The 23,054-nt window shown below is 45.7% G+C and overlaps 1 protein-coding gene across 1 annotated transcript; it reads right to left on the reverse strand.

The window, feature by feature from the left end:
- Positions 1-7,369: 7,369 nt before the first annotated feature.
- On the reverse strand, positions 7,370-17,894 carry TUFT1 (tuftelin 1). Its single transcript, XM_069949334.1, has 13 exons — positions 17,769-17,894; positions 12,573-12,647; positions 12,103-12,210; positions 11,477-11,563; positions 11,001-11,072; positions 10,842-10,916; positions 10,654-10,761; positions 10,446-10,574; positions 9,910-10,004; positions 9,582-9,687; positions 9,410-9,493; positions 8,572-8,672; positions 7,370-8,459 (listed from the first exon to the last, which is right to left on the reverse strand). Exons 1-13 carry the CDS (start codon positions 17,877-17,879, stop codon positions 8,393-8,395), a joined length of 1,218 nt encoding a protein of 405 aa, XP_069805435.1. The 5' UTR covers positions 17,880-17,894; the 3' UTR covers positions 7,370-8,392.
- Between the last annotated feature and the right edge of the window lie 5,160 nt (positions 17,895-23,054).

Below are 23,054 nucleotides of genomic sequence, written 5' to 3' on the forward strand. Positions count from 1 at the left end.
CAAAAACGGATGGTAAAATCGGTTGCTGTTTATATGTTTTGATGACTTTATTTAAAAAAAAAAAAAAAAAAAAAAAGCAGATGTAAACGGATCCGCTTTTTTTTTTTTTTTTTTTTTTTTTTTTTTTACATTTTGTAACGCACACAAAAACGTGGTTGACCACATTTTTCTGTACGTTTTCCAAAATGGATACAGTGAGACTGATTGCAAAATTGTGACTTACACCTAGGCTAAGCTGCAACTCTGATTCCTGAATTTTATCAGGGATCGACTCCAGCCCCTTCCTAAATGGCCGGTCCGACCCTCGGGGAGTAATATATCACACTGAGGTACAGGAGATCGGGCTCAGCAGCTTCTCCCTAATGTCCTACATGCTCCTGGGGCGACTTCTGAGGGAATAAGGAAAGATATACAGCAGCTTCTCCTGTGTGTGCAGTGGATGCAGCCAGTCTCCAGCCTCCATGTCCTGAACTACTCACAACTAGAGATGAGCGAACCGGGTTCAAGACGATCCGAACCTGATCGTTCGGCATTTGATTAGTGGCGACTGCTGAATTTGGATAAAGCTATAAGGCTATGTGGAAATCATAGATACAGCCAATGACTATATCCATGTTTTCCACATAGCCTTAGGGCTTTATCCAAGTTCAGCAGCCACCGCTAATCAAATGCCGAAAGTTTGGGTTCGGATCGACTTGAGCATGCTCCAGGTTCGCTCATCTCTACTCACAACTAGACTAGATGGAGCAGGTGGTCTTTTCTAACAAACTATTCACCATACACACAGAAAAACTGCTAACCATGCCAGATAGCTGCGCTATAGAGGGGTCAGCCATAGGCTCAGATTTATCAGCTCTCTTTAAGCATTCGCGCTCCTGAATCATCACGGCCCCAAAGGAACTACCCAATCAGCCAGTCAGTGATTACAGCTGTGCCCCGCCTCACTCACTGATTGGCTGAGCAGGCATTTCTCAGTGGGGGCCATGACATCAGTGAATGGGAAGCCCAGCGGGGGACGCTGCTGCACTGGAGGGGCTACAGGGATGGATAAATAGGACTTCTTTATTATGATCCCTGTCCCCCCCTGGATTTTTCACCGTTGCCCAGAATATATTGGATAGCGGCTTTATCCAACTTCAGCAACCACCGCTAATCAAATGCTGAACGCTCGGGTTCGGATGGACTCGAGCATGCTCCAGGTTCTCTCATCTCTAGTTATTATCTTTAATCAGAGTGTGCATGCAAAACTTTATCCTTTTTCGCACGCCTGACCTCCTAGCCATGTCTGGCTAGTGCACTTCATGGTGGCTGCGGTTGCGGTAGAGAAATGTGGGCAACCCTATTCACACTGGGAATCATTCTCTTCACATCTTGATGGTCACTTGAGGATATCAAATCAGTGGCTAGGTAAGCGCAGATAGACAAAAACTCCACTGCAAGCTGCTAGAATTTCATAGGGGTCACCCCGACGGCTAGCTTTTCCCAAAAGGTGGGCCTACATTCCTGGTCTAGTGTCACTTGGTGCCCACAAGACAGCAATAGGCGTATGTTCTTTCCTATGATTTTGGGTACTCTTCTTTTAAAGCCCCCAAAGCGGAGTACCTTAGGGTCTGGATAGCGCCCCCTAATCTCTCACCAGCAGCCCACTGTCACCACTGTCTCGTTACAAGCAGATTGCAAGTGTAAAGTCATGTCAGAGACTATTTGCTAAATTAACACATTAGCTGGAGGACACAGGATGTAGAAAGATGTTCATTAGAAACTAAAACTTTATCCCTGAGTCTACAGGAAGATGTTACCACTACTGGTCTGTGGGGAGACCCAATATCAACATCCCCCCCCCTCCCTCAGGATTCATTCCACCACCTGTCACTGGCCATTCAGTGAGACTAAAATTTACTAATGAAATGATAGGACTTCATTGTTCCGTCTTTTCCCCACTCCCAACAAAAGTCTTGCCCTGCTACCCTTGGCAGCCCCTCACTGTAAGCCCCCATGTGCTGTTTTCTTGTCTGTGTAATATTGCCCAACCCTCAGCATAGCTTTCTCCATGGCAGCAGATCATTGCCCTTGGAGACATTACTGAGCCAATGGAACTCTTCCATATCCAGCAGGGGTAAAAGTTCCTGCCTCTGGTTATGCTGCCTCACTACTCACTATAGACCATGGTTGAGATACCCCGCTCTTGTTTTATTCATGACCATCTGGTGGACCTACCCTCTGCTTTAGAATCTCTTTCTGCCTGATGTGCTGATAATCTGCCTCTTCTTGCCCCTTTCTATGGATTGCCCTTTCCTCACCCTAACTTGTTTATCTAAAGCTATACCTACCATTGTTTAAATTGCATTGTGGTAGTGTTTTCTTCTCTTTTCCTTATATACTTTATGTTGTAAGGTCTTAATCCTCTACCCACCCCCAGACTGCTGGAAGGTGGGGTAGATGTCCATTATGCCTTCACCACTACAGGGTGACCCCTGACATGCTTTACTCACATGCTAAGCTTCCTCTTATCCTTACACTGCCCTACATACGGTATATATCGATGTTATTGTGCTTTGTACTGTCATTGCACAACATTGTAGTCGCTTTATTCAGCCGCGTGGCTGCTGACAGACTGTATAGGGTTTTTATAGGTCATTCTCTTCACTTTCAAGGTGTTTTTGTTATTACTCAAACTAAATAAAATGGTTATATTAAGAAAAGGGGATAAAAAAATTACTCAAGAAGAGCTAGGACACATATATCTGTAAGGATTTATTCGGCATCAGTCTATGGAAACATAGAAGATTGTCGGCAGAAGACCACTGGGTCCATCTAGTCTGCCCTTTTAGTATTTCCTTTCTTATTAGGATATACACTCACTGGCCACTTTATTAGGTACACCTGTCCAACTGCACGTTACCACTTAATTTCTAATCAGCCAATCACATGGCGGCAACTCAGTGCATTTAGGCATGTAGACATGGTCAAGACAATCTCCTCCAGTTCAAACCGAGCATCAGTATGGGGAAGAAAGGTGATTTGAGTGCCTTTGAACGTGGCATGGTTGTTGGTGCCAGAAGGGCTGGTCTGAGTATTTCAGAAACTGCTGATGTACTGGGATTTTCACGCAAAACCATCTCTAGGGTTTATAGAGAATGGTCCGAAAAAGAAAAAACATCAAGCGAGCTGCAGTTCTGTGGGCAGAAATGCCTTGTTGATGCCAGAGGTCAGAGGAGAATGGGCAGACTGGTCCGAGCTGATAGAAAGGCAACAGTGACTCAAATAGCCAACCGTTACAACCAAGGTAGGCAGAAGAGCATCTCTGAACGCACAGTACCTCCAACTTTGAGGCAGATGGGCTACAGCAGCAGAAGACCACCCGTTACTAGCATGGTGTACCTAATAAAGTGGCCAGTGAGTGTAATATATATATATCTCCACAGCACCACCTACACCCAGCACTTTTGTGGCATAATCAAAGAAATCATTGAGATTAGTCTGACATGATCGGCCCTCAGTAAAGCCATGCTGGTTTGGATCCATCAAATTGTTGATTCTTAGGTGATCCATTATCTTCTTTTACTGGCCTGTAGTTACTGGGCTCTTCTCTACTCCCCTTCTTGTGGATTGGTATAACATTGGCCGTTCTCCAGTCATTGGGGACATCTCCTGTTATCAGGGATTGGTTATACAGATCTGTCAGGGGGGCAACAATCACAGATCTGAGTTCTTTAAGAACCCTGGGATGGACGCCATCTGGACCCATCGCCTTATTCAGCTTTAAACGGGCTAGTTCCTCTGCAACTTCAGCCTCTGAAAATACTGGAGCTGAACCCATATAACTGGGGGCAATGCTGTGTTTAACCATCCTGTGACTGTAGATTCCCAAATAGAAAGTCACAGTGCCTGCACTAAAAAAACACTAAAGAAAGAAGTGGAGTACACAGTGGGTTTAGCGTTGTGGATCTGGGGATCGTGGTGCTGCTCTCTGTAGCAAAGATTTGTGATATACCATACACATTTAGAAAAACAAGAGCGCACTCACCCCGTAAAATGTCTTCATCTTTATTGATTCATCATTGGTTAAAATCCATACATGTCGTACAGTCGGGTGGTAGAAACACCAATACACTTAAATCACAAAGGACGTGACAGCTGCTTCGCACCCTGCCGGCGCTTCTATCAGATGTCACGTCCTTTGTGATTTAAGTGTATTGGCGTTTCTACCACCCGACTGTACATGGATGGATTTTAACGAATGATGAATCAATAAAGATGAAGACATTTTACGGGGTGAGTGTGCTCTTGTTTTTCTACATATGGTACATCCTGTGACTGTGAAGGCCGCCTTCTGAAAACACTGATCAGAAGTAACTATTCAAATAGTCAGCGACCGCCTTATCTCCATCAATAAACATATTCTGCCCATTACTTATTTTAGTAATGCTGCAGCCATTCTTCTTCTTCCTCCTGTCACTTATATATCTGAAGGTTTTATTCCCCGCAGTAACAGATTGTGCCATTTCTTCTTCTTTTGAGGCTTTAGCAGCATTTATATTCTGCTTTGCCTCCTTCTGTATACTTTTATACGTCTCTCTGTCAGCCTCATTCCCAGTCTCTTTATACTTCCTATACGCTGCCTTTTTTCCCCTTTACAATGGCCTTAACCTCTCTAGTAAACCATAATGGATTCTTCTTCCTTTTACTTTTGCTAACTTCTCGCACATGTATTCTAGTTGCCTTTAATATGGCATTTTTTTTAATACTGCCCACTGAGTGCTCGCTCCCGATGTTTTATCCCACCCTCTTAATTCTTTATCTAAATACTCCCCCATTTTCTTTAAATCCTGGAGTTTATAGTGTTTACATATGCATTAAACATTGGCAAGACACAACACATGATCAAGAGTGACATATGTTCTTCTAGGTGTATATGTCACTTACAGGCGTGTATTCCTTGCACAAAACACATCAGGAAGCCAGGACGCTGCTAATCTTCCCAAAACCACTGCCTTGGATTTATGCCATGACCTAAGGGATTTTACCGTAAGAAAAGTTTAATACTCTGAGATTTCTGCCACAGCTTAAAGGGGTTATCCAGTGCTACAAAAATATGGCCCCTTTCTTCCAGATATAGCCCCATTCTTGTCTCCAGCTTGGGCAGGGTTTTGCTGCTCAGTTACATTGAAGTGAATGGAGCTTAATTGCAAATCGCACCTAAACTGGAGACAAGAGTCATGTTGTCTCTGGAAGCAAATGGCCATGTTTTTGTAGCGCTGGACAACCCCTTTAACCCCATAAAGGACTATGGTGCGGATTGTCATTACAGTGAAAGGAATCCGTGTAAAACAGATGGCGTGTGAACATACCCTCACAGGAATGAACTGCACAGAACAATGTGATTTATAGGCTATTTACTGCCATAAACACATCACTGATTAACCGCGTCAACGCTGATCTCCCAGCACGGATGGGTCACTGTCCAATGTCCATGACACCATAAACACAGTACAAAAGGTACGGCAGATTGTCACAGGGAATATATCCTGCCATCTCTGTGCTGGAAAAAACTTGGAATCCATAAATAATTTGTGTAGCTTAAAAACTGATCCTTCAGATTGGAGGATGAAATAATGCACAGTATTGTGGGGGGAGGTAAGGGTAGCCTCTTCATGAGAGCACATAGGGGTACCCTGGTAGGTATTGCATTTGATAGCCAGACCAGAGATCCAACATGGCCACCATGTAATGAGAAGACCAATACGTCAACTGGAGCATTGACAAGTGTTTAGAGCTGGAGACCTCCACCGAGAAGAGCAAGACCCCTGAGATGCCACTTAACATATAGAGGTATAGTAAAAAAGTCCCCCCCTCCCCTGGGGCATTACACCTGGTCAGTGACTATGGAATATGTATGGCTCTGCTGGTGCACAGGCAAAGTGCTATTCCTCCGATGAGCAGTAGATGGCTCCACAAACTGGGAAAAGCCAAATGCACAGCCAACAGCACCCAGCCCTGTCTTTCCATTGTGCCACACCCTGCCCTAAGGGATTAATAGAACATTACTTGACGTTCAGTTCTCAACACTAACCTGAAAAATAAAAGAGTGGCCCCACCTAAGAGACACTTTACTGAAGAGCTTAGGAACTTGCTTAAATAACAGTTCCCTGATATAATGACCGCAGGAGTCATCTGAATGGAATTCCTGCCATTCCCCGCCACGCCTGTCAGCAGACCTGTCACTAGTGCTCAGCTGTGTGTAGCGCCTGGACTGGCGGCCCTCTGAGGTCTTAGGGTGGTATTACACGAAGCGATTATCATTCGAATAATCGTTCAATCGGTCGTATTTGAACGATTAACTTTAAGTGTAATAGTAGACAACGATTAAACGACGAACGATTGGTCGCTGGTCGTTTAATAGGTTTTGAATCTATTTTTATCGTTTGTCTTTTACACATCGTTCGCACATCGTTCGTTTGAATAAGATGTCGTTAGCCGTTCCCTGTTCATTCGCAAATTGAAAGGGGAGTGTTCTTGAATTTTGTTGCTCCAATATAACCGATAATCTTTCCGTGTAGTAAAACGAACGATTATTAGGCAACCGCTATTGCGATCGTTGGAGATCGTTTATCGTTAATCGTTAATTGAAAAAAATCGCTTCGCGTAATACCACCCTTAGATTATACTGAGGGCTGCTGATGTTTAGTGACTTTTCCCTGTCAGCAGACCTGTCACAAGTGCTCAGCTGTGTGTAGCGCCTGGTCTGGCGGCCCTCTGGGGTCTTAGGGCCCTATTACACGGGACGATTATCGTGCGAAAATTCGTTATCATTCGAGTTTCAACGATAATCGATCTGTGTAATTGCAGGCAACGATCGAAAAATCGCTCGTATGTCGTTGATCATTGATTTAAATCTGAACCTAAAATTCTCATTAATTGTTCGCTGTAATTCCACATTCATTCCCTGAAGTTCCATGTTTTTTCACTAATCATTCAGGGTAATTGCGCATTGTTTATTGTTTTACTGGGATCAGAAGGAATAAACGTTTGTAGTAATGATCGCAATAACAATCATAGTAACGATCGTAACTAACGACCATCGTTCTGTGTAATATGGGAAACGATTTCAGGTTAACGAAAAACAATCTCGTTTGCGGTCGTTAATCGTTAGAAATCGGTCAGTGTAATAGGACCCTAAGATTATACTGAGGGAACCTTTTTTTGGCTCCCTCTATAGAGCAGTGGGTCCTTATACATAGCCGTCTCTGAAGCCCTGGCTGTGTGGGTGTGTGACACACTAATTATGCTGGGTGTGTAACACAGACGAAACCAGTCACCACTTCATGTACTTACATGTCACCGGCACAGACTGGAGGCTTCACCAGCCTTAAATAACATAATTTATTCAATACTACGCAAGTGCATCTACACCTCCGGTATAATACAGCACGTCAGATGCAGGGAAAGGCAAAAACATAAATAAATACATGCAAGGTTAGCTGCAGGAGAGGAGGAGTACAACCCCCAACATCAGTGCTCCACAGTGGTAGTACACATGAGGCGCAGCCTCTAGCCCTTCGTGTATGAATTACAGGCTTAGATGTAAGTGTCTGTGGAATAGATAAACCTGTGAATCCATTGCTAATTGCTATTGTGGAACTACAAGTCCCAGTATAATCTACCTGCAGGGGTACAGGTAGAGTTACAGTATATTGCTTTGACTACCTCAGCATTTTTACGCTCCTATAGGCCATGATACTAATGAAAGGCGTCTAATAAAGGACAAGGCGTCTGCAAAGGTTTTGTAGACCTTAAGAATTAGTCCATGAACCCCACATTGTGTCCAGCACTCATGTTCATCCTGCCAGGGCGTGTACATTACTAGGAGGGTTTTATAAGCTTGTAGGGTTATATAACACCTGGCAGAGAGTCTCCAGGGCTTTCCCAGTCTTTCCAGTTCCACCCAGAGTGGAAGCAGTTAATGTACTTCCTGCCGACGGGTACGTCAGCACCTTAGTTTGTTTAGTTGCATGTGATGTGCCAGAGAGTCTTGTTGGGTAAACAGCAGCTCCATCTTTGGTTTAGGTGACAAAAGGCACAGTATTGAGTGTCTAGCCGCCTGACAGCCCACAATCCATCCAGTCATAGTGTCCTGTGCATCTATGCAGATGAAATCCTTGTATATTTTCCATATTCATTGGGTTATTTTATAGTGTCCATGATATGTATTAAAGCCCCCCCACCCCTTCCAGCCAGGCTATAGGTGGATGCTGGTAAATTCTTCTCATTACACAGGGATGCACTGTAAGGTGGGTAATCCACCAGGGAAGTGTAAGAAATTTCTACCATTCCTTGTCTACAAGTTGCCCAAAAGGAACAGGGCAGGTCCAGCTGTAGTCGTGGTCGCACATCATGTCTCCACCAACTTGATCAGCGGTAATGGTCGGCCAGATCCTGCTGGGATATATACTCGCTTGCTAAACAAAACAAAGAAGCCAATATTACAAATGTGGAATATTAATGGGCACTGCTCATACAAGTCATTCATCACTGAGCTCTGGTCAATAGCAATGGTATGGAAGAACATACACATTCTGCAGGTTGGGCCTAGAGTAGCTCCTCGGCAGGTAGGACGTGTGGCCTGGTTGAGAAGATAGAAAATGTTCCAGTTTGTCCTGTAGTTCAAGATTCTGGAAAACAAACAAAAACGAAATGAGGTCATTGGGATGAGTAATACAGGGTGACGACAACACCGAAGACTCAGGTAATAGCAGCTTCTCCTTCATAGTGACACCAAGCCTGCAATCTAATAAAGATCTGCTGCTGAGAAGAACACAACACTACTCGCTTTTATAGAGGCTGAAGCAGTAGTCTACAATGAGCGATGCCAAATCTAGAAACCTCCCTACCCTCTAGATCAGTCTATAAATGTGTCTGATATCAGCCTATTCTTATGATATAAGCTGCTGATTGTAGGGTTACAGCCTTTCTACAAGGGCAAATGTATTGCCTCTACGAGTGACATGGACTATAGGAAGCCAATTGTTGCTAGTTTACTTTGCAATGATGCAAAAGATTCGATTTCTTGTTTGTCAGCTGATTGTTAGGATGGTTACAGTACCAATCAGCAATGAACACGGACACTGTGTGAGGACCCCTACCAAGCAGTACCAGTGGTTTGGGGGCGGCTACATACCAGTACGGAGTCACTTTAAAAGTTCAAAAAGCTTTCCAGGTGCTGGGATTCCCTGGAACGGTCCAGACCTTGTAAAGCAAACCTTTCCATAGATAAGATAAATCCACTGTCATTGTTTTGGCTTTGTGGATTTGTTCTGTAGTTTCCCCTCATTGGGTCAAGACCTTCCTAGAACAAATTCTGCAGGACCCAGAAGACCACTCACGTCTCGGGGTGTGGACCACCTCTCACCTCTGCCTGCAGCCATGATACTTTCTCCCGCAGCTCCTGAATCAGCGAATCCTTTTCCTGTGTGGCCGTACGGGAATTCTGGAGCTGAAGTAAATAATAGCAGAAACATATGAGGCATACAGAAGAGCCACTGAATGTTGTCTTTCGGAATCCCAGAACACTTTGCTATTACCTGCTCTATCATCTGACGCACTTTACGTTGCTGGCTTTTCAGCATGTCGTCCAGGTGATGAATCTTCTCCTTCAGAGTAGACACAGTCTTTTCCAGTTCTTGACACCTGGAATGACAGATGTGGTGTTCAGGTTATAGGCACCACCATGAAGTGGTGGTGGGGACTGTCTGCTGCCGACTTTACAATAGAGGAAGTGCATGCAGCCGCTATCAACCAGGATGAGGGGTGTACCCAGATTATATTGGCCCTGTGCCCCTATGGGGTTGTGTGAGTATAATAGGTATAAGTGACCCAGCGTGGACTGTCTCCGTACTCTTTAGTTCTCACCTCTCCTGCAGTGCATGGTCTGGCTGATTCTGTTCTCTCATATTCTCCAGCTCTTTTTCATTGTCTTTAACAGTCTGCAGTAACTGCTGGTGCTCCTGCGGAATAGGGATCGGTGATTCAACAAGCCTTCTAGACGCTACATATTACTGTAAGCCTTATAGCACTTTGTGACAACCAGGTATGTTTATGGGATTTAGTGCTCACAATTATAATCATACAATAGATTACTATGGCAGCGCAAACAGCAGATTATAGGATCAGGAACTTGTCCGTCTGGTTATCAAATGTACTGTAAGTAATTTCTGCATCAGATTCCCATATACTGCCGTCTACAGAGATTCTGTAAAATGCTTCCCTGTTATGCGTGAAAATCATTGATGTGCTGGAGATTGGACCACAAGAGTTTGTGATCAGCTCCAAGGGGTTCAGATTACAGACATCATCCTGAATATTGTGGGGCTTCCAGAAAACCGTATGTATCTCATCTGTATGACAACTAAAAGTGGAAAGCACCTGCACACAACTCCAATGCTTACCTTCTCCATATTGGACATAAGCCTCTTCAGCTCATCCACCTCTTTCTTGCGGTCCGTGGCCACCTGCTGTGCCTCTACACGTGCTCGGTTGCTCTGCTCGGCTTCCTGTTGCCAGTGAGTTAGTTTTTCCTAATGCCAGAAGAACAATAAAAGTTAAATAGTTGGCGAGTCTCCCCCGATCATACACCAGCACTGGTGGAGATCTGACCTCGTACATCTTGCGGTCCGCCTGGTGCCGTCTCTCTGTTTCCTGAAGTCTAGCATACAGTTTCTGAGCCGTCTCCCTCATGTTTTTACCATTATCCAGTGGGAATTCCTAAAAGTACAAAAGCCACATCAGGAGGCGCGAGCAATATGATAGTCCCTGAATGGTGTACAGCAGCCCCCACTGCTCACCTCTTCGTGTGCTGCTGTCTGGGACCATAATGCATTAGTGTTACCATCCCCATTCTGCCTTTCCATCAGATCACCCTACACAACAAGACCAGACCAAGTTAGTACATGTCATCTCAAGTATTGGAGCATCACAAAGTTGTATAGGAACATTAAGCCTACCTTGTCTGACTGATGAAGCTCATGTTTGGAGGCATCAAGGTCTTCCCTAAGAAGCTTCAAGGAGGTCCGAGCCTAAAGGAGCAGAGATCACAATAAGAACATCCCGACCACAAATTCTGCACTCACCCATTGTAATATAACCCAAGGATCTATGGAAAGCTTTCTGACCTGGCTAAAACCCAGGATGTACGTTACTCTATGGATTAATAATTCATAGCTTGTAATACATTACTGCAGAGGAAGCTGTAAAGAGGTATTCTCAAGGACAGAGGATTAACCCTCACATCTCCAGGTTATCATGTCATACTTGCTCCCATATTATTCTTATGCATCTTAGTGTAGTCATTGATCATGAGGTTTTAATGCTGTCCTACCGTGAATAGTTTAGTAAAGTTGCATATCTACACATCAGGTCATCCTTGCTCCATTTGCTACCATCCCAATATGACAAAAGCTGTTAAGGAAAACCACCTCACCTCCTGGATCTGCCGCACCTCGTTCCTCAGCTGGCTGACGTTCCATTCATGGTTTTTTTTGTCCTCTGCTTTGGCTTTAAGATAAACCTGGAAGAGTAGGACAACATAGGTATACAGGGGTGAACCTGCTCCTCCCATTGCCTCAACCAACAACAACAATCGTCAATGCTTTGCAGCTTATGCCATGATCTTTTATCACCTGAATGTGACTGCTCTCCATTTCCCCAATGTGATACTGAGCAGTCATAAATACCAATACACAAATAGCAGCGTGCAAACATAGCTGTGTATGTACAGGGAACACCTCGGCCTCCAGTATACACCACATTGGGCCCCACCAGCGGGGAGGACCTGTGTGTGCAAGATACTTTATCTGAGATCAATGCAGCGGAGACGGGCCCTGAGCTATAATAATCCTGTGTGCGGAGCTATATTACCCTCAGCAGCTGTAATCTTTATCCATTTAAATCACATTGAAATTCCTCAGTGACATAAGTGGTCTCCACCTCGCGTACATTCCCAGAAGGTGACACATGGGCTGGATATAGCCGAACCTTGTTATTTCTTACAATCTGGCCCCAGAGTGGATGCAATGGACATACGTAGTGGTGACAGAGGTCTCATACCTTAATGATCTCTTCATCTCCATCTTTGGATTTGATCAGTTCAGAGTTGAGGGGCCGGGACCCCCGGAGGGGGCGAGAGGAGATGAGGGCAAAGGCACGTCCCACCGGCTAAGGACAACAAGAAAGGATTAGTGACAGCTGTTGACACCAGGGATGGTCCATATTACTCAATGTAATAGATATTCGGAGGGAGGGAAGTAAATATAGCTGTCTGACGGCAATGCTGACGAACATCAACAGAGCATGACGTCGTATAATGGGGAACCAGGACAGGTGGACCCCCTACAACGTAGCTGGGTGATGACAACCACCATTAAGTGTCCATAGGAGGTTGTAAGACAACCACCCTACAATACCCATCTCCTCAGTTATACAGTACGTCAATACATCATCTTTCACCATATGGCTGTAGATCAAGTAGACTATTGAATAGATGTTGTAGTGTAATATATTCAGGGTCTGTATCTCACCTTCACTTTGGTGGTGTCCGTCCTCTCTGGAGATGGGTCATCCCTTAGGGTCAGACGCAGTGTTTTCACACTGTCCTGGGAGGTAAAAGCAATGAGATGAAGTAGACTGACCTTTCATCAAACATCTACACCCCAGTCACCTATATTACTGGAATTACAAGCACTGTTCTCCAAATGACTCAACTCGTAATGCACTTTACTCAGTAAACCTCATCCCTTACCCAGTGAGCTCACACTTTAATAGGTCACTGACTACCATGACCACTCAGTGACTGTGTCCTGTTACTACAGACCTATCAGGACATTATTGACCCACACATTTGGGACAATAAATATAAATATGTATATGATGCATCTTCTTTTAGCTGCAACAAGTGTCCCCTATGATAAATTATATATATGAATGAAAGACTGCTGTGTGTGAACCCGGCTCTATGAACTCCCCTACAGCTACCAAACATCTTCACCCACCCCAAGGCTTTTCTGAGAACTTTTCCCCTTCCTCTTTGGTATCAGCCGTCCGCCCCTGTGCACATCCAGATATATTTATCACTGTATTGTGTAAGGAGAGAGCAGATCTCCATTGTTGGAGTGACGTCTGTATTGTGTAAGGAGAGAGCAGGTCTCTATTGTTGGAGTGACGTCTATTGTGTGAGAGCAGGTCTCCATTGTTGGAGTGACGTCTGTATTGTGTAAGGAGAGAGCAGATCTCCATTGTTGGAGTGACGTCTGTATTGTGTGAGAGCAGGTCTCCATTGTTGGAGTGACGTCTGTATTGTGTGAGAGCAGGTCTCCATTGTTGGAGTGACGTCTGTATTGTGTGAGAGCAGGTCTCCATTGTTGGAGTGACGTCTGTATTGTGTAAGGAGAGAGCAGATCTCCATTGTTGGAGTGACGTCTATTGTGTGAGAGCAGGTCTCCATTGTTGGAGTGACGTCTGTATTGTGTAAGGAGAGAGCAGGTCTCCATTGTTGGAGTGACATCTATTGTGTGAGAGCAGGTCTCCATTGTTGGAGTGACGTCTGTATTGTGTAAGGAGAGAGCAGGTCTCCATTGTTGGAGTGACGTCTGTATTGTGTGAGAGCAGGCCTCCATTGTTGGAGTGACGTCTGTATTGTGTAAGGAGAGAGCAGATCTCCATTGTTGGAGTGACGTCTGTATTGTGTGAGAGCAGATCTCCATTGTTGGAGTGACGTCTGTATTGTGTAAGGAGAGAGCAGATCTCCATGCTGGAGCGACGTCTGTATTGTGTAAGGAGAGAGCAGATCTCCATTGTTGGAGTGACGTCTGTATTGTGTGAGAGCAGGTCTCCATTGTTGGAGTGACGTCTGTATTGTGTGAGAGCAGGTCTCCATTGTTGGAGTGACGTCTGTATTGTGTAAGGAGAGAGCAGATCTCCATTGTTGGAGTGACGTCTGTATTGTGTGAGAGCAGGTCTCCATTGTTGGAGTGACGTCTGTATTGTGTAAGGAGAGAGCAGATCTCCATTGTTGGAGTGACGTCTGTATTGTGTAAGGAGAGAGCAGATCTCCATGCTGGAGTGACGTCTGTATTGTGTAAGGAGAGAGCAGATCTCCATGCTGGAGTGACGTCTGTATTGTGTAAGGAGAGAGCAGATCTCCATGCTGGAGTGACGTCTGTATTGTGTAAGGAGAGAGCAGATCTCCATGCTGGAGTGACGTCTGTATTTTCATTTACAATATTTTATTGAAGTTATACATAAATACAAAGTGATAAGAACAATCATAAAATAGATAAACTATGATAAGTCAGTAGACTTATATAAAATTATATAAATAAATATAACAAATCATTAAAACAGACAAAGCAACCAATTATTGCTCTAACATACAATTGAAGTAATATTGTATCATACTATGCTTTATATCAAATACAGGTAAGTACTCCCAGGGTACCTGCAACCATTGCTTTGTGATACCAAGTTGTATTGGAAAATTGTTGCATAACAGAGTTTCTTTCTTCTGTAGACAGAACATTCACTATAAAAAGTTTCCATTTTTTCATGAAAGAAATCGTAAACTTTTCATTACTACGTAGGGTATCAATCATTTCCCAATGAAGTGTTTCTTTGAGATTATCAACCAACTCTGGTATTGTAGGGGATGTAGACTTGAGCCAATGATTTAATAGGCATTTAAGAGCTAACAATAGAGTAAGGTGAACTCCGGGAGGAATAGTCTTTGTGGCTGAGAGAGCCTCACCTCCTTCCGTCACGTCGTGGAACAAATAACAGATTGGATCAAAAGGCAAAGACGTGACGTCTGTATTGTGTAAGGAGAGAGCAGATCTCCATGCTGGAGTGACGTCTGTATTGTGTAAGGAGAGAGCAGATCTCCATGCTGGAGTGACGTCTGTATTGTGTAAAGAGAGAGCAGATCTACATGCTGGAGTGACGTCTCTCCATATATAAGCAGGGAGTGCAGGGGTTAATAGTCTTTTCCCACAGGAATCCAGACATTCCTAAGGGTACAAGTGATGTCTGGACAGGCTGTGATTGCTGTCACCTCCATAGGATCTCCTCCATAGGGCAATGCACATACTTGAAGACTGCCCAGGGCTGTGCTATGAGGAGTACAGGCCACTAGCCCAGGCGGCCCAAGATGGTACCTCCTGTGCCTGTCCAGTAGACCCTAAAATGTACAACTCTTACACCAATACAGTGTAACAACTACAACTCTCAACAGTGTAACAACTCCAACTCCTCCCACAGCGATACAGTGTAACAACTACAACTCCCCACAGTGATAGTGTAACAACTACATTTCCCACAGCGATAGTGTAACAACTGCAACTCCCCCCCCACGATACAGTGTAACAACGACAACTCCCCCCGCGATACAGTGTAACAACTACAACTCCCCCCGCGATACAGTGTAACAACTACAACTCCCCCCGCGACACAGTGTAACAACTACAACTCCCCCCCCCCACGATACAGTGTAACAACTACAACTCCCCCCAGCGATACAGTGTAATAACTACAACTCCCCCAGCGATACAGTGTAACAACTACAACTCCCCCCCACGATACAGTGTAACGACTACAACTCCCCCCAGCGATACAGTGTAACAACGACAACTCCCCCCAGCGATACAGTGTAACAACTACAACTCCCCCCCACGATACAGTGTAACGACTACAACTCCCCCCAGCGATACAGTGTAATAACTACAACTCCCACAGCGATACAGTGTAATAACTACAACTCCCCCAGCGATACAGTGTAACAACTACAACTCCCCCCCCACGATACAGTGTAACAAACTACAACTCCCCCAGCGATACAGTGTAACAACTACAACTCTCACAGCGATACAGTGTAACAAACTACAACTCCCCCAGCGATACAGTGTAACAACTACAACTCCCCCCGCGATACAGTGTAACAAACTACAACTCCCCCAGCGATACAGTGTAACAACTACAACTCTCACAGCGATACAGTGTAACAACTACAACTCCCCCCCCCCCGCGATACAGTGTAACGACTACAACTCCCCCCAGCGATAGTGTAATAACTACAACTCCCCCCAGCGATACAGTGTAACAACTACAACTCCCACAGAGATACAGTGTAATAACTACAACTTTCAGCGATACAGTGTAACAACTACAACTCTCACAGCGATACAGTGTAACAACTACAACTCTCACAGCGATACAATGTAACAACTACAACTCTCACAGCGATACAATGTAACAACTACAACTCTCACAGCGATACAGTGTAACAACTACAACTCTCACAGCGATACAATGTAACAACTACAACTCTCACAGCGATACAATGTAACAACTACAACTCCCCCAGCGATACAGTGTAACAACTACAACTCTCACAGCGATACAGTGTAACAAACTACAACTCCCCCAGCGATACAGTGTAACAACTACAACTCCCCCCGCGATACAGTGTAACAAACTACAACTCCCCCAGCGATACAGTGTAACAACTACAACTCTCACAGCGATACAGTGTAACAACTACAACCCCCCCCCCCCCCCGCGATACAGTGTAACGACTACAACTCCCCCCAGCGATAGTGTAATAACTACAACTCCCCCCAGCGATACAGTGTAACAACTACAACTCCCACAGAGATACAGTGTAATAACTACAACTTTCAGCGATACAGTGTAACAACTACAACTCTCACAGCGATACAGTGTAACAACTACAACTCTCACAGCGATACAATGTAACAACTACAACTCTCACAGCGATACAATGTAACAACTACAACTCTCACAGCGATACAGTGTAACAACTACAACTCTCACAGCGATACAATGTAACAACTACAACTCTCACAGCGATACAATGTAACAACTACAACTCCCCCAGCGATACAGTGTAACAACTACAACTCTCACAGCGATACAGTGTAACAAACTACAACTCCCCCAGCGATACAGTGTAACAACTACAACTCCCCCCGCGATACAGTGTAACAAACTACAACTCCCCCAGCGATACAGTGTAACAACTACAACTCTCACAGCGATACAGTGTAACAACTACAACCCCCCCCCCCCCCCGCGATACAGTGTAACGACTACAACTCCCCCCAGCGATAGTGTAATAACTACAACTCCCCCCAGCGATACAGTGTAACAACTACAACTCCCACAGAGATACAGTGTAATAACTACAACTTTCAGCGATACAGTGTAACAACTACAACTCTCACAGCGATACAGTGTAACAACTACAACTCTCACAGCGATACAATGTAACAGCTACAACTCTCACAGCGATACAATGTAACAACTACAACTCTCACAGCGATACAGTGTAACAACTACAACTAACCCCCGCGATACAGTGTAACAACTACAACTCCCCACAGCGATACAGTGTAATAACTACAACTCCCACAGCGATACAGTGTAACAACTACAACTCCCACAGCGATACAGTGTAACAACTACAACTCTCACAGCGATACAGTGTAACAACTACAACTCCCCCCCCGCGATACAGTGTAACAACTACAACTCCCCACAGCGATACAGTGTAACAACTACAACTCCCCACAGCGATACAGTGTAACAAATACTATTCCCTTTATGACAGTGTCACAGTAATTCCTACCGAGACATATCCACCGAGACATATCCTGCTGCACTTTACTATGAAGGAAGCCGTGTCTGTCTTATAGCCAGGTACTGACCTGCTCGGACTCCGGCTGCAGCTGCTGGAGGGTACACAGGCCATTCATGGTTGCTGCTTGCTCACACTGAGGCGGGGGATGGAGCCTGACTATATAAGCGGCTGCTGACATCACTGGGAGGACCTGGGCTATTGTATGTGGATGATTGGCCCCGCTCACTCAGGGTGGAGTTATCCCAGAAATATCCCAAGAAACCCTGCAAACATTCCTATGAATGTAACAACAGTCTGGAGAGCAAGGCTGGCAACACCTGGACAGGGTCAGCAGAGACTGCAGCAGCATGGCAGAGGCTGGCAACACCTGAACAGGGCCAGCAGAGACTGCAGCAGCATGGCAGAGGCTGGCAACACCTGGACAGGGTCAGCAGAGACTGCAGCAGCATGGCAGAGGCTGGCAACACCTGAACAGGGTCAGCAGAGACTGCAGCAGCATGGCAGAGGCTGGCAACACCTGGACAGGGTCAGCAGAGACTGCAGCAGCATGGCAGAGGCTGGCAACACCTTGACAGGGCCGGCAGAGACTGCAGCAGCATGGCAGAGGCTGGCAACACCTGGACAGGGCCGGCAGAGACTGCAGCAGCATGGCAGAGGCTGGCAACACCTGGACAGGGCCGGCAGAGACTGCAGCAGCATGGCAGAGGCTGGCAACACCTGGACAGGGCCGGCAGAGACTGCAGCAGCATGGCAGAGGCTGGCAACACCTGGACAGGGCCGGCAGAGACTGCAGCAGCATGGCAGAGGCTGGCAACACCTGGACAGGGCCGGCAGAGACTGCAGCAGCATGGCAGAGGCTGGCAACACCTGGACAGGGCCAGCAGAGACTGCAGCAGCATGGCAGAGGCTGGCAACACCTGGACAGGGTCAGCAGAGACTGCAGCAGCATGGCAGAGGCTGGCAACACCTGGACAGGGTCAGCAGAGACTGCAGCAGCATGGCAGAGGCTGGCAACACCTGGACAGGGCCAGCAGAGACTGCAGCAGCATGGCAGAGGCTGGCAACACCTGGACAGGGCCAGCAGAGACAGCAGCAGCATGGCAGAGGCTGGCAACACCTGGACAGGGCCAGCAGAGACTGCAGCAGCATGGCAGAGGCTGGCAACACCTGGACAGGGCCGGCAGAGACTGCAGCAGCATGGCAGAGGCTGGAAACACCTGGACAGGGCCAGCAGAGACTGCAGCAGCATGGCAGAGGCTGGCAACACCTTGACAGGGCCAGCAGAGACTGCAGCAGCATGGCAGAGGCTGGCAACACCTGGACAGGGCCAGCAGAGACAGCAGCAGCATGGCAGAGGCTGGCAACACCTGGACAGGGCCGGCAGAGACTGCAGCAGCATGGCAGAGGCTGGCAACACCTGGACAGGGTCAGCAGAGACTGCAGCAGCATGGCAGAGGCTGGCAACACCTTGACAGGGCCAGCAGAGACTGCAGCAGCATGGCAGAGGCTGGCAACACCTTGACAGGGCCAGCAGAGACTGCAGCAGCATGGCAGAGGCTGGCAACACCTGGACAGGGCCGGCAGAGACTGCAGCAGCAGGGAGCAGGGTCTGGTCTGCACACCACTGTAGCGGCACTTGGATATAGACTTACTTGGGGTGATATATTGCAGTTAGGCATGTGACCTATAGTTTACAGGCTGTGTTATACCAGTTTTCTCGCTCTTTAGTAGAGATAGCGTCTTGTAATTTCTTATAAGAAGAATGGGATGGTAGAGAATGATGCCAACATACTGTAGTATGGGGCACCTGAGTGCCAGCTCCATGATGGATGATGTCACTGTATTTACGCTGCATACCGGATAGACTGGTAATCACATCCAGGTATAGGTGTTACATGGAGGAGGTTACAGGGCGGCCCCATGACTCACTGGCAGAGAGGACAGAGTGTCCTAATAAGGACTGTGAGTCTGACAGAGGGAGGAACACACCTGGGCACAGGTAACAGACCGCCCCCTGCAGCACAAAGCATAACTGCACAGTACTACTTCTCCTGTCCTGTAGATATATATATAGTGCACAGTACTACTTCTCCTGTCCTGTGTATATATATATATATATATATATATATATATATACAGTGCACAGTACTACTTCTCCTGTCCTGTATTTATATACAGTACACAGTACTACTTCTCCTGTCCTGTATATATATATACAGTGCACAGTACTACTTCTCCTGTCCTGTATATATATATACAGTGCACAGTACTACTTCTCCTGTCCTGTATATATATATACAGTGCACAGTACTACTTCTCCTGTCCTGTATATATATATACAGTGCACAGTACTACTTCTCCTGTCCTGTATATATATATACAGTGCACAGTACTACTTCTCCTGTCCTGTATATATATACAGTACACAGTACTACTTCTCCTGTCCTGTATATATATATACAGTGCACAGTACTACTTCTCCTGTCCTGTATATATATATACAGTGCACAGTACTACTTCTCCTGTCCTGTATTTATATACAGTACACAGTACTACTTCTCCTGTCCTGTATATATATATACAGTGCACAGTACTACTTCTCCTGTCCTGTATTTATATACAGTACACAGTACTACTTCTCCTGTCCTGTATATATATATATATATATACAGTGCACAGTACTACTTCTCCTGTCCTGTATTTATATACAGTGCACAGTACTACTTCTCCTGTCCTGTATTTATATACAGTACACAGTACTACTTCTCCTGTCCTGTATATATATATACAGTGCACAGTACTACTTCTCCTGTCCTGTATATATATATACAGTGCACAGTACTACTTCTCCTGTCCTGTATATATATATATACAGTGCACAGTACTACTTCTCCTGTCCTGTATGCTGGGTTTAATCCTCAGTATCTGCTCCTATCTATATCATAAAAATCAAAGTCTGTCTGTCTGTCCTTCTGTCTGTCTGTCTGTCCTCTATAGACTTCCAAACGCCTGAACCGTTTGTCCCCAAATTTGGCCCACAGATACATTGGGTGCCCGGGAAGGTTATTGCGAAGGTCCCGTCCCCGCCAGATGTACAGGAGGGGAGGGGGAGGGGGAAGAGAGGCGCCTCATAGAGATGAATGGGAAAATCTCCTCACTGCAAACACAGGTGATATAATTAGCTGCAGCAGACACGGCAGTTGGAGCCTTAGCAACCAATAGGATTACTGCTTTCATTTTCACAGGGAGCAATGGTTGCTAGGGAAGCTGCCTCACAACATCCACAGTAATAACTGGTAGACGCCCTACTCCATCTATACAGTACATGTATACAGGACCCCCTACCCCATCTATACAGTACATGTATACAGGACCCCCTACTCCATCTATACAGTACATGTATACAGGACCCCCTACTCCATCTATACAGTACAAGTATATACAGGACCCCCTACTCCATCTATACAGTACATGTATATACAGGACCCCCTACTCCATCTATACAGTACAGGTATACAGGGCCCCCTACTCCATCTATACAGTACATGTATATACAGGACCCCCTACTCCATCTATACAGTACATGTATATACAGGACCCCCTACTCCATCTATACAGTACATGTATATACAGGACCCCCTACTCCATCTATACAGTACATGTATATACAGGACCCCCTACTCCATCTATACAGTACATGTATATACAGGACCCCCTACTCCATCTATACAGTACAGGTATACAGGACCCCCTACTCCATCTATACAGTACATGTATATACAGGGCCCCCTACTCCATCTATACAGTACATGTATACAGCATACCTCCCAACTTTTGCTGAGAGTAAAGAGGGACAGTCACAGCAATGCACCGCGCCCCTATAGCCACGCCCTCCCCATAACCACGCCCCCATAGCCACACCCTCATATCCACGTCACCTATTACCATTATATAAAAAACAAATATCACCACATCATGACTTATACCCCCCATACCATTACTACATAACATCCACTATACAATGACCAGTATCTCCCCATACACTGACCCATATGGAGGTAGATACAAATGCTGCACAGGCTCCTTACACCACATACATGATTACAGTACAGCTACATTCAGTGACTCACAGGGGGCGTCTTCTCTGATCGGAATTGCTCACTTTTTCTCTTCTTCTCCATCTTGTACAGTCCATCATGAAAACCACCCCTGGCAATGCCTCGTCCCTGAAGAATCTGCCAGACAAATATTTTAGGCTTTTTGCTTTTGCACCATCCTCACCATCTATACAAAGTCCCCATCTATATTGCTCCGTACTGTAACAGTGCTCATTGTATGCCACCCTGTAGTGTTTAGGCCTGCTGTGGACCCTCAAATAGAACTTAGGCCCCTCTGTGCCCTCATATAGTAGATACACCCCCTCTGTGCCCTCATATAGTAGATACACCACCTCTGTGCCCTCATATAGTAGATAAGCCACCTCTGTGCCCCCCATATAGTAGATACCCCACCTCTGTGCCCTCATATAGTAGATACCCCACCTCTGTGCCCTCATATAGTAGATACGCCACCTCTGTGCCCTAATATAGTAGATAAGCCACCTCTGTGCCCTCATATAGTAGATACGCCACCTCTGTGCCCTCATATAGTAGATACACCACCTCTGTGCCCTCATATAGTAGATATACCACCTCTGTGCCCTCATATAGTAGATACACCACCTCTGTGCCCTCATATAGTAGATACACCACCTCTGTGCCCTCATATAGTAGATACACCACCTCTGTGCCCTCATATAGTATATACACCCCCTCTGTGCCCTCATATAGTAGATACACCACCTCTGTGCCCTCATATAGTATATACAGCCCCTCTGTGCCCTCATATAGTATATACAGCCCCTCTGTGCCCTCATATAGTAGATACACCACCTCTGTGCCCTCATATAGTATATACACCACCTCTGTGCCCTCATATAGTATATACACCACCTCTGTGCCCTCATATAGTAGATACACCACCTCTGTGCCCTCATATAGTATATACACCCCCTCTGTGCCCTCATATAGTAGATAAGCCACCTCTGTGCCCTCATATAATAGAGAAGCCACCTCTGTGCCCTCATATAGTATATACACCACCTCTGTGCCCTCATATAGTAGATACACCACCTCTGTGCCCTCATATAGTAGATACCCCACCTCTGTGCCCTCAAATAGTAGATACCCCACCTCTGTGCCCTAATATAGTAGATAAGCCACCTCTGTGCCCTCATATAGTAGATACGCCACCTCTGTGCCCTCATTTAGTAGATACGCCACCTCTGTGCCCTCATTTAGTAGATACGCCACCT

The sequence above is a fragment of the Dendropsophus ebraccatus genome, chromosome 13 (genome assembly GCF_027789765.1).
Source record: "Dendropsophus ebraccatus isolate aDenEbr1 chromosome 13, aDenEbr1.pat, whole genome shotgun sequence".
Classification (NCBI taxonomy): Eukaryota; Metazoa; Chordata; class Amphibia; order Anura; family Hylidae; genus Dendropsophus; species Dendropsophus ebraccatus.

Excerpts from the sequence above, each read along its gene's own strand:
- TUFT1 (XM_069949334.1), bottom strand. The coding sequence starts at position 17,879 with ATGTCAGCAGCCGCTTATATAGTCAGGCTCCATCCCCCGCCTCAGTGT. Across the intron at positions 10,005-10,445 it reads TTATGTCCAATATGGAGAAG|GAGCACCAGCAGTTACTGCA; the intron begins GTAAGCATTGGA and ends CCTATTCCGCAG. Across the intron at positions 9,494-9,581 it reads TGCGTCAGATGATAGAGCAG|CTCCAGAATTCCCGTACGGC; the intron begins GTAATAGCAAAG and ends TATTTACTTCAG.